We start from the raw sequence: 12,489 nt of genomic DNA on the forward strand, positions 1-12,489 counted from the left end.
ACTTACCTCCCACTCCCTACCCATCCCCTCCTCCTCACTTCAGACACCTTTTCTCCCTGGTGATTCTGACCTTGATCAGCTTTTCAAGATATTTGAAGCACTCGGTACCCCGGTGGAAGAAGAATGGCCGGTAAGTGCTCACGTCGATTGCAACGCCATCAGTCGTTTATCCTGCATCATGACCGGGATGTAAAATCCTCTATAACTTGTTTCCTGTATATCCAGGACATGACCAATCTAGCAGATTATGTGGCTTTCAAGCCACAGTCGGGCACACCGCTCGAGAACATATTCACAGCTGCTGGTGATGACTTATTGGAACTGCTCAAAGGCCTTTTCAACTTCAACCCCAACTCCCGCATTACAGCCACGCAGGTGCACCACAATGTGGCTTCTTGTTGATTCATTTGCAGGGCTGAACCGGACCCTGTAACTGGATAGTTGGAATCGTTTCGGTCGGTTTGTCTAGATGGAATTTATTTGAGAATCAGTAACCCAGGTGGCTTGTACACCCCAATGGCTCAATAGTCTGATTTGCATCGACATCAAATACTTAATATCTATAAATAACTATCTGAACTACCCTGCACTGCCCTGGGTGGTTCGAGGGAGCGGGAAGGGGTGGATGCGGGGTGGGGGGGAATGAGGGGGGAGAGAGTGGCTGCGGGGGGGGAGGGTGGTGGTGGTAGGAGAGGGAAGGGACTGTGTGTGTGTGTGTGTGTGTGTGTGTGTGTGTGTGTGTGTGTGTGTGTGTGTGTGTGTGTGTGTGTGTGTGTGTGTGTGTGTATTGGGGGTTGGGGGTTGGGGAGGCTTTGACCAGCCCCTCCGTTTTGGTGTTGGGGGAGAAGACATAGTCTCCAAAACACAGGCATCATTAACAATTTTTCATTTCTGGTTATGGTGTCTTAGTGTATGCGGTTATGTTGCAATTAACAGGGGAGTGAAACTTTCATATAGAATCTTGAAACTGGTACTTATTGACTTCTTTAGATCACATAGGACTCAAAACCACCTGTTTCCAATTTTTTCCAGCATGGATACGCACTAAATCCAAGATGGCGGCCATTTAACACGATAATCGCTTAATCGCCAACTATTTTGGACATTTGTAATGGATATAGTTGTCCAGTATATCGTTTTATAGGTTTTTTTGGTCACTGAATTCATTGAAGTACTTATATCATCAATAACACAAAGCATAAAGTGAATAATCATCCAATATGAGGTATAATTGGCGCCATATGGCATGGCACACCCATATAAATACCCAATGAACGGTACACAAATATTTGGGTTATAATAATGATTATGTATATTTGTTTTTCAGCAAAATAAATCTGTCCTGATCGTTCTATGGAAGACTGCATGGCTTGAGCCATAATAATGTAACCACAGGAATGGATGCATGGGTGCAATCTGCCATGAAATCAGAGTTGACCAGCTTATGAAGTGTCCATTTCTAAACATGTATTTTCTTTTCTACTTGCAGGTAAATAATGGCATCCGAAGCGGAACCTCTGGAGAAAAGGGCACGTACCGAACTAAATTTCAAGCTGTGCATCAAATGTCAAACTTCAAAAGAAGAACAATTAAAGGAACCCCCACAGTCCCAAAAGCAATCAACGTATGACAAATTTCTAACAGCGGTTCGTTTGAGAGCGCAGTTTGGAAACACTGACTTTATTGCACTCAACGAAAAAATTGGACAATTGACAGCACAAGATTTATGTGACAAACATGTTGTGTGGCACAGAACGTGCTATGCTATGAGCACAAATAAAGAACATATAATACGTGATGAAAAGCGCTACAACCGAGCGTGTGCAACATCCGATGTTACTCTCCTTAGTAGCCGAACCGTGGGGAGACCAACTGCTTCATCAACACTTAGTGCTACGGACGAAGAGCCAGTGTCAAAAAAGTACACCCGATCACAGTTAACTGCATATGACAAAACAGAATGTTTCTTCTGTCAAGGTAAAATACAAGGTCCCTTGCACGAATGTCAATCAGCAAATATTGGAAAGCAGATAAAGGACATAGTACACCACTCCAACAACCAAGAATGGAAGGTTAACTATGCCATTGTCCTATCTGACAATGATGCGCTGTCACGTGATATTGTCTACCACAAGAAGTGCATCACCGAACAGTGGCAGTTTCTAAAGCAGGGAAATGCTGCAGACAGTGGATCATGCCCTAAGACAGCTGACCGCTGCAACACAGATGCCAGTGGGCCGACAGTACACCACATCACGGCTGAAATTGAATTCTTTGCCGAAATACAAGATCGCATCAACGAGGGAGAATTTATTCCAATGGACGAAGCAGAAAAGCTATACTTATCGAAGATGGAACAATACAACATCCAGTATGTCACGAAGTTTTCTAACGCCAAGTCCGAGCGGAGGTGGCTACGACAAAATATCGAGGAAAATGTTAATCCCGTTCAGTTCACACCATCACCGAAGAAGCCTACACTGATACATTCCAAAGCTGCACAAAATGCTGCAGTTGATGAAGCTGTCAAGAACAACACATACGATGACATGAAGAAGTTATTTGAAGCATGCAGAGTCCTACGTAAATTGATCCAGGAAACAAAGAAAGACCCGTGGGTTTTCACCGGAACACTCGAAAATAGTGAGCATTGCGTAGTGCCACAGGAGCTCCACAGCATGGTGCTTTGGATCATGAAAGGTACAACTACAGTTAAAACTGAAGCTCGTGCACAAGAGTTTAATAGATCTGCGTCAATCCTCTCTCAGCAAATAGTACAAGCCCACAAATCTAATCGGCAACTCCTGTATGACCCAAAATCACCAGTGGCTGCGTCGTAATAATGGCATGGCTCTCGTGCAGGAGATGGTTGTTCGGAAGGATGGTATAAAGTGTTGCCGAGACCTGTCAGGCTGTTTCATTCGAAGTGTTGACAACAAGTCGCGAGGCTACAGTGACATATACTTATTATTCGATAACTACACTGTTACAAACTCCATGAAGGACAGAACGAGACAGCTCCGAACAGCAGGAAGAGCACAAGACAAGGGATACAAAATAGAAGATTCCACACCTATGAAAGACTTTAAGGTATTCCAAGGAACCAAGGAAACCAAAGCCAACCTCGTGCTATACCTTGCACAAAATCTGTCCAGCTGTGCAAACTGCCGATCACTACCCACACACACAAAGGTGTTATGTCTTCCCAATCAAACATGGTGAACATCACAAGTACACAGGAGGAAGCCGACACGTTACTGGTCATGTATGCAGTAGCAGTGAGTAGTTTGGGTAATACACCACATATATACTCCTCTGACACAGATGTGTTGGTGCTCGCTCTGCGCAGGGTCCCAGACCTCAACACAGAGAGTCTCATCATCATGGGCTCTGGTGATCGACGACGGAAGATTAAACTCAAACCTATCTACATGGCCATTGGCGCAGAACGTGCAGCAGCTTTGCCAGGATTCCACGCGCTCACTGGATGTGATACCACTGGCCACATCCAGGGAAAGGGAAAGCCTACTTGCTTCAAATCCTTCATGAAGGCTAGTGATGACGTAATCCATGCACTAGCTGGGCTTGGTGTTGGTGTGTATCCATCTCCGGAGGTGTTGGCTGGTTGTGAAAAGTTTGTGTGTCAGCTCTTCAAACCTGGTTATGAATCAGCTAAAGCACTCCGGTGGCATATGTTCAAGCAACTCAAGGGCAACCAGGGTGTAGAGAAACTACCTCCAACTCAAGGATCCATAACTGAACACATTCTGCGAGCACACTTCCAAGCTAACATTTGGGTGCAGGACACAGTAGCTGTTCCAAGTCTTCTAGATCCAGTATCGTTGGGATGGAAACAACTAGATGACGGACGTTGTGTTCCTGTGACGTCGAAAGTTCCACCGGTACCAGAGGCTGTCGTCGGCCTCGTGAAGTGTTCATGTATTGCCAGCAAATGCAGTGGACGGTGTTCTTGCAAGACCAATAATCTGTCATGCACAGAGCTTTGCAAGTGTGAAGGTGCTGAAGGATCATGCACTAATGTTGCAAATGAGGAGACAGAGAGTGATGATGATGATGACAGCGACAGTGATGACTAATAATGTGGCAGATAACTAGCATCCGGATACATGTATAATTGAGCATCCAATTTGATATGTGTATGAACACCATTTTGTTTTCCCCATGATTGTTAGATACATAACATGCCTAGGTAAATTTCCATAACACAAGTATGTTGATAAATGGTTTGATTTTTCTGTATATGGTGGCCACCATCTTGGACTTATTCTACGACATTAATGAAAACATTGAAAACTTCTTAAAGAAGTAACATACTTGGTAGAAAAGAATATATTGTAATCACAAAAATGTCCTTAGCTTATCATTATACATGTACGTAAATAAATGGTTCAGGTATAAAAATATCGTATTTTTTCGAAATTTGGTGGACGCCATCTTGGATGTTGTCAATGGATATGAATGAAAACATTGAAGACAGTCTATTTCATACAACCATATGTAGATACAAATATATTGTAATCAAAAGCATGTCCATAATAAGCTTATCATTGTGCATATATTGAATACGTTGGTTCAAATATAACGATTTATTGCTTTTTCGGTATATGCTGGCGGCCATCTTGAATTTTGCCACTGGACATAAATAAAAAAATTGGAAACGGGTTGTTTTGTGTTCAGTGTGATCATAGAAAGTAAAAAATCACAAGTTTGCAGATTCTATATGAACCGTTCACTAAATAACACAACGACCAACACTATCTTGTATTACATACACAAACCTTCAATTTATTCCATTCAGCCCATTCATAAGTAGACTTTTCTCAAAGCACTTGCCATGCTGGATGATGTCACAACATTCAGGTGAGCAATACTTTGGGCATCATACAGTTATAGGGTTGTTATTACTCCCCAACCGGTGTACACCGGAGGGGACTATAGGTTTGCACGCCGTCCCTCCGTCTGTCCGTCTGTCAGTCCGTCACGCAAAGAACAGCTTTCCGGACTTTTTTTCTAAACTCTTAATGCTAATGATTTCAAACTTGGTACATGGTTTCCTCATGATAAGTTACAGATCAAGTTCGAACTTCACGACGTTTCGATACACTTTGAACTTTGGTAATTTCCCCAACAGTTTTCCGGATGACAGACTGCCGGTAGGGGACATGTATTGCAGCGCAATACTTAGAATGCTTGTTCTTCTATGGTCCTCCCAACCTATCAAATCCCATACGAACCCATCACCTTGATGGGTATATCAGCTATTTAGTTAAACTTTGAGCTTTTTACAAGGTAAATCTTGCCTTAAAAATGTATTTATTTACTTAATTACTTACTTGCATACATGGGTACTCTTTCCTATTATTCTCATTGTTCTCTTTTCTTCACAGGCACTAAATATGTCATATTTCAGCAACAGGCCAGGGCCTACACCAGGCCCTCAGCTTCCACGTGCAAATTGTGCAGCAGAAGCAGCTAAGGAACAACATCTACATCTAACTGCTGGAATGAAAAGAAAGAGAAAGGAGGGTCTCGAAGATGGTATGTTTTCAATTCCTGCATGAAAAACAATTGATCGTCATTGTTGCTCTTAAAGGGTTTTCTTTTGACGTTGCTGTTATCGCCCTTTTTGTCACCAGCTGGCTTTGTGAAGAAGCTGGTTTTTTGAAGGCTTTTGGAAAGTATTCCGAAGACATCCTGTGATTTCATCAGCAGAACATTGTTTTGTATACGGAGAGCTTTGAAAGCATCAGCTGATGTGTACAAAGATAAGTGATTAAAATGAAGTCTAATGAATACCGAATGTAACATTTTAACTTGTTTCCGCCTTATGCTATAAGTGTCCTTTGTCGAACACAAGTTCTGGTTTACCTTTGTAATTTTGTTGTGCCATTCATAGAAAAGCATAACAACTTCGATGTTGTCTTTATGCCCTGTTTATTTTTTGTCATCGTCATCATTGTTGTTGCTTGGGTTTTGTATCTTTAAGAAAACACATATGTCACTTGGTTCATCTCCATAGATGGTTTGTTTTCCCCTTTTTTGGGCATGCATTAGATTGGGCGTCTATGCGTACTGCAATTTTCCATGTTGTAGTCTCCCAGTTGACTGACTACGTCGGACCCAACCTGGTTAACTGTCAGTACAAGCTGGCACGGTGTCTGGACAGAGTTGGCCCGGCTTGGTTAGCTGCCTGGATCGCCTCTCCTGAAAAGTAAAATGCCAATGCAAAGCCATACGCAAGCGGCCAATACTAATGCAAGAACGCAGAAAAAATTACCTGGATTCCAACACTTTTTCTTTTTTGAACTTTGTAAGCAAGCATTCTTTAGGTAACAAGAAGAAATCAAACTTCATGCTTAACTTGGTGATGTTAGTTATTTTTGTTTACTAGGCCGTACAATGTTTTGGAACTGTCTGAAACATTCCCGATTTAAAGCTAGTAAGCTTTCAGATCAGTCACTTGGTCTCAATAATATTCCATGCACTACTACTATAATTATGACTTTTGGTATAATCGATAATAAAGCAATTGATCAGCCAGGACCTTCCCAGAAAAATGGCCCAAATTATGAGTTTCTATACACTTTTCTATATTGTACAGTAAAATTCCACATATGTAAGTTTTGTTTAATCACCGTGTGCTGGTAGTTTGATATTTAACGGCATTAGCGTCATTATGTTTTGGCTAAGTGTCGATGCTCAATTCTTTTAATATCTGAAATGAACGAATCCCCCAATTCCCACCGACCTCCTCTCCTTCTGTGATACATAACTGACATTGTGTGATACTGATAACTTTTGTAATTCCCCTACTTTGTAGTGAATAAAATATTTATTTTCGCTTTTCATTTGACCAATAATGATTCATCGTCATCCATCATCATCATATATGCCATTTTCAGAAAAACAACCACCTTTTTTGTAATAAAACCACACCATGCTTTCTCCGTTAATAAAGACCTCTTTCCTCGTTCTGTAACGTCTTTCCTCCTTCCTCGTTAAAGACGGTATGACCTTTGTAACCCAACATGACATTTCAAAGAATAAATGATTGTGTGCATCCTTATTTATTTTTTTCCTTTTTTTTTTTTTCTCTCTTCCTTAATTTCCTCATTCATTCATTTATTTTCTTTCCTCCATATCTGTCCTCGGATTGTCCGAATTCTAACTCTGTTGGTCATTGTTGACACAATGCTTCTTTGTTTAAGCTCTGTTGTGAGCTTGGCCGATATTTTTTTTTTTTTTTTTTTTTTTTTTTTTTTTAAGCTCACCTGGAACGAAGTTCAGGGGAGCTTATGCGATGGCGCGTCGTCAGTCCATAAACATTTGAAACTTCTTTGAAACCGCTGATAGGATTGCCAATGATATTTGTTGTTTTGTGACTAAAGTTTGTTCACGCATTTAAAAAAAAATCTGCCCCTTTAGGGGGTCTATGGGTGGGGTGGGGGTGGGGGGGGGGGGGGGTTGCTTTCTTCTCAGAAACTACACACGCAATTCTGATGAAACTTCACTACAACCTTCATCACCCGGTGTGTACCAACGTTTGTTCGCGGAATTTAAAAAAATCTGCCCCTTTGGGGATCTATGGGGGGGGGGGCTGTTCTGTTCCCCCCAAATGGGCTGTTCCCCCCAAAACAGGTATTTGCTCTCTTCTCAGAAACTACACACAACCTTAGTCACCCCTGTTGTACCAGAGTTTGTTCCTGGTATTTGAGGAGGTACACGGGGTCGGAGGGGGGCGGGGGGGAGGTTGCCCCCCCCAAATAGGATTTTTTTTGTTTTTGTTTAAATTCTTGTGATTATGTTAGTATGATTCTACATGCTGTCATGTCTTCTAGCAAGCATTGAAATTGGTTTAAAATACCTTTAGTCAGTGCAATATACTGTTTATTCTACCAGATGAGCACCAGGGGTATTGCCATTTTGTTTTAATGTATATTACCAATGATGACTGATTTACAAAGCACTTGTCTTTGAAATTACAGTACAGTATTGTGTAGTGATATTGCATGAGGCTGTTAGGCCCATCACACTTATGCCACACATTGGGACTCCCAATTTACAGGTGCAGCTAGTGCTAATTATACATTTTATTTGTACTGGCACACAATTGCCTTCTTTTTTTGGTGGACGCTCTGGGATCTTTAATGTCCATAACATTGCAGACAGGATGGCGTCCCCATCCGAAGGACACCGTGCTCTGAGACGAAATGCTAAATACCACTTAAGGTGGCAAGGCATCGGAATGATAATCTTTAGTGAAGTTCATCTGTCGATGATCGAATCTCAATCATAACATCTCGATGCATCTATGAGTCAGTCATAGCGTCTCATAACCAGCACATTATCACCTCATAGAATTGCCCCTTAGGTTGAAATTTGCAAATATTTCCAAGGACGAAATCAGAACAACTTTTCACAGCATTATCTCGCAGAACACCTTACAAAAATGTTCTCCACAGTCTATCCAAACGATTCCGAGTAAAAATAGAAGATGCCCCAAGCATTCCCTCCCCCACCCATTACCAATCTTCACAATCCTCTGCTTGTATTGTCACTCTAAGACTAATAGTGTTGTCACACTTTATTGATTTGTGGAAGTCGGGATTACAAATGAAGCTTCAAGTCAAAGGTTAAAACCTAGCAATCCTGGCAATTTTGATGGAAAGATTATGAAAGGCTGATGTTATCTTGTGGACTGACTTACACAAACAGCTGGGATATAAATGTTGGCAAGATGAGGCAATTTTAGCGCATCAACTGAACCAACGAGAAGAACGAGCATTAACAATTCAGGTCGTTGTGGGGTTCATAGATTACAGTACATCAGAGAATTAACAATCGATGTTAAAATAGATCTTTGTGGTGTCTTGCACACGTGTGGACACAAAGACCGATTACAATATAGTCTCTGTGGTCTAGACGGAACCAGGTAAGACCAACGATAGGTTCCACAATTTCCCATCAATTGAAGTTACAAAGGTGAAAAACCCAGTTGTATGGTATTTTTAACATTAACTCTATGTTATCTTGTACATCTAATTTGGTAGTTTCAATTGTGTAGTTATGAAAGTTGAATGTTAGAAAATAATTTTGAGCATATACACCATCGTGCTCACAAGGTGTACCATCATCATCCTTTGCTGTCCCTCAATGCTAGTATTTCTTCACTCGAGGCAGGCATTTATTTATCTTACTATAATTCACCAAATGTCCGTCCGTCTGTCTGTCTGTCCGTCCGTTCCCAGGTACCGCAAAAACAGCTGAACCGACCGCAACGAAATTTTGGGTGGGTAATCCTGGGACCCCCTGGAGTAAAATAGGCTATATTGTTTTCCAATTTCAGCTTTGGTCTCCAGCATTTTCAGGTTTGGACTCCCACCTAATGTTATCGTTCGGGTACCGCAAAAACGGCTGCACCGATCACAACGATACACCTCCATGCTCGGGTGACCCCACTAGTTTGTTTAATTTTTACCTTTGACATTTTTGTGGGTATGGTTTTACACTTAAAACATGTTAACGAACCACCAGGAAAATGCTGCTCATCATTCATTTTGCCCAGGTGTTCTCTTTGACTTGTTCCCAACCATCACTTTTAAGATTATTATTTGGCCATGTAAAACAACATATTGCACTCGGTGGGCTATGGCGATTGCATCATTAATATGTTAAGAAAACAAAGACTACAATTGTTTAAAACAATTTTACCAAAAAAAAACAGTTGGTAGCATTTATTCCTGTCGTTATTGTATAGCCCCAGACAGTTCTCTCGAACAAGCCCATGGCACGGAGACAGCCTATCGATTTTGCAGGACTGAGTCTGAGCACTGGACCACGCAGGCAGGTTGGTGGTCTTTTCGTCTTCTACCGACTCCTCTCTGGCCTTGCCCCCCCAGCTCTCTCTGGGCTCTGTCCCGCAAATATTCCTACAGGTCGCACAAGATCTGCCTGCAACCCTCTTATGGTTAAACTGCCAAAATCAAGACTCTCTGCTCACCTTCACTCCTTCATTCCTCTTTTCTCCAGCCTCTGGAACAAACTCCCTCACTCTCTTCAATCCCACTCCACCCTCCAGGTCTTTAAAACAGCTGTTCACCACCATCTCTTATCTTCCCCCATCCAAAACCTTGATCTTTCTATCCCCGATAATTTCACCCCAATTCCACTTTTTGAAATACCAACTTCTGTCCTGGAAGTCCTTGGTGTCCTTGTGTTTTATACTTCTCCCCCCCCCTTTCCCACGCCTCCTCCCCCCAAGCCCTCTCCCTCCCACACATCTCCCTGCTCTTAAATGTTGTGTGCTCTCAAGTGTTTGCGTGCTTCCCATTCTCTTGTCTTCCGCTCCCTCTTTTTATATATTTTGTTTGTCTGGTTGATTTGTTTGTGAAGTAAATGTCAGCTCTTTCACGAGCCTCGATTCAGTATACAAAAAAAACAAACAAAAAAACATCCAAGATGGTGTACCTCCTCTTTCACGAAGTCAGGACCAGGACAGAGTTAGAATTAGAGAGATGAGAGGGAAAGGGCCATTGGACAGAGGAGGCGAAAAATATATATTTTGCGTCACGTGTGAGCACAGTGCGGTCATTCTTGTTATTGTTGGACCTCGACATTCATGGTCCCAACATTTGTGAACCCCATATATATTTGTGGTTGAAAAATGCGACCTGCTTCAACATCCGTGACCCTGTGCTTCACGTATTCATGTTTTTTTTTTTTTGTGGGATTTTGATTTCCCCTTACGAATCATGAACTGCTGGGAACCTGTCCCTCATTTTCCCATTGAAACAATGCCCTGACATTCGCGGATTTGACATTTGCGCCATTTTTCGGGAACATATCCCCTGTGAATGTCGGGGTTCTACAGCATACAAGATTTTATTTGATTATGGAAGATTTTTCTTGGATATTTGTTCCCATGCCACCGAAGGTGGATGGAGGTTATGGTTTCACCCTTGTTTGTCTGTCTATGAGCAGGATATCTCAAAAAATTATGGACGGATTTGGTTGAAACTTGGTGGATAGGGTGGGTGTGACAATGCCAAATTCATGAGATTTTGGTAAAGATCCGAATACTAAAATTTAATTTTTTTAAAGTGATTTTTCATGAGTGAGAGATAGGGACAAAACTGTTTATAACATAGTATCTCAAAACGTTGTGGATGGATTTGGACAAAACTTGGATGAGTAGGTTAGGTGACAAGATCAGGGCTGATTGGATGTAGGTTCAGGTCCGGATGCAGATCCGGCGTATCAGTGGGATGCAAAACGTGGACTGTTCGTGGAGGATATCGAACGGATCAGGATGTAACCACACAAAAGGAACAGAAGAAAGACAGGGGGGGGAAACAGACAAACAGCAGGGTTGAAGGACATAATAGAGGGCGATTTGGAGAAATAAGGGATGTAGAGAAGAATAAGGGTTAGGAAAGGACACATGCGGTGGACAAGATGGATACAGAAGCAAATTCAAGGAAACTCTCAGTTGGCTGTGTGACGATTGCTATTCCCGCCAGGGAGTAATGCATTCGATCGTATCCGTTCCGTGTATGTGTTTGTGTGTTTGTGAACAAGATATCTGGAAAAGTTCTGAACGGATTTGGATGAAAGTTGTTGGGATGATTGCCCTTGGGATAAGGAAGCATTCATTAGTTTTTCGTGAAGCTCAGGATATTATTCCGGATCCAGGAATTTTTTACCATTGGAAGATAGGGCTCCAACTTGACCCACGGCGGGAGTATGCGCTCTACCGAGTGGCGTTCTAGTTTTTCATGTAAGCAGTCTGGAAATCACCTGTGCAAAGTTATTCCAAAGTTGTTCATGACTTTCCTTATTCAGTTGGCGGGTAGCCAGTGCATGGTTTTAGTCTTCAGAGGTGGTAGCCTAGACCTAGATAATCCTTGGTGCACGTTTTTGTAATGTTTCTATCATATATACCTGCTGTTGTGTCAAGGAGGAATGCCATACTGGAGAGCAACACTCCAATGTAGGTTTGATGTCAGATGTGGGCACCTTGACCAGATCTCTCAATCTATAGGAAGTCTTCAGAAAAACTTCTTGCACTCAGGTTGTGCTTTAATATACAAAGGGCCCTGACAGGTCATCGCCACCATACTAGGCAGGAAGTCATTTGTAAATTTCGACTTGGTTGAAGTTTTTGTTAATCAGAAGTTTCATCACCATTTGCCATTCCACATTCTGTGTTTGCTCTTTTGCCTTAGACACAAAAAATAAACAAAAACTAAAAATCGACATCATCCTCCATTGGTGGTTGCTGCAACCAAGCTTCATGTGAAAACCAAAATGATATGACATAATCATTATGAGGAACCTGATCAGCGTGATGAAGGCCAGTTGCTTCCTGTTGGATGGCATAGTATATGTAATCGATCGAATTACACACCAACACGTAGCGAGGCCTTTGCGTGCCCTGGCACCTGGCCACCTCCCAATATATCCAGAGCG

General features: G+C 42.0%; 1 protein-coding gene across 3 annotated transcripts in view; it reads left to right on the plus strand.

Annotated features, from left to right (window-relative positions):
• CDK7 (cyclin dependent kinase 7) overlaps nt 1–6,995 on the plus strand; it is a 46,905-nt gene extending 39,910 nt beyond the window's left edge. For 2 of the 3 annotated variants that reach the window (XM_068122166.2, XM_068122165.2), the window contains 4 exons: nt 44–130; nt 226–375; nt 5,409–5,559; nt 5,658–6,995. In XM_068122166.2, the coding sequence (XP_067978267.1) occupies nt 44–130; nt 226–375; nt 5,409–5,559; nt 5,658–5,686 (417 nt within the window). In that variant the 3' untranslated portion in view covers nt 5,687–6,995. Of the gene's footprint in view, nt 1–43; nt 131–225; nt 376–1,489; nt 4,685–5,408; nt 5,560–5,657 lie in introns of those variants that run through there. The other variant, XM_078781579.1, reaches the window with a different exon arrangement.
• The last annotated feature ends 5,494 nt before the right edge of the window (nt 6,996–12,489 follow it).

This window comes from Myxine glutinosa, chromosome 7, assembly GCF_964187855.1.
Source record: "Myxine glutinosa chromosome 7, kmMyxGlut1.1, whole genome shotgun sequence".
NCBI lineage: Eukaryota > Metazoa > Chordata > Myxini > Myxiniformes > Myxinidae > Myxine > Myxine glutinosa.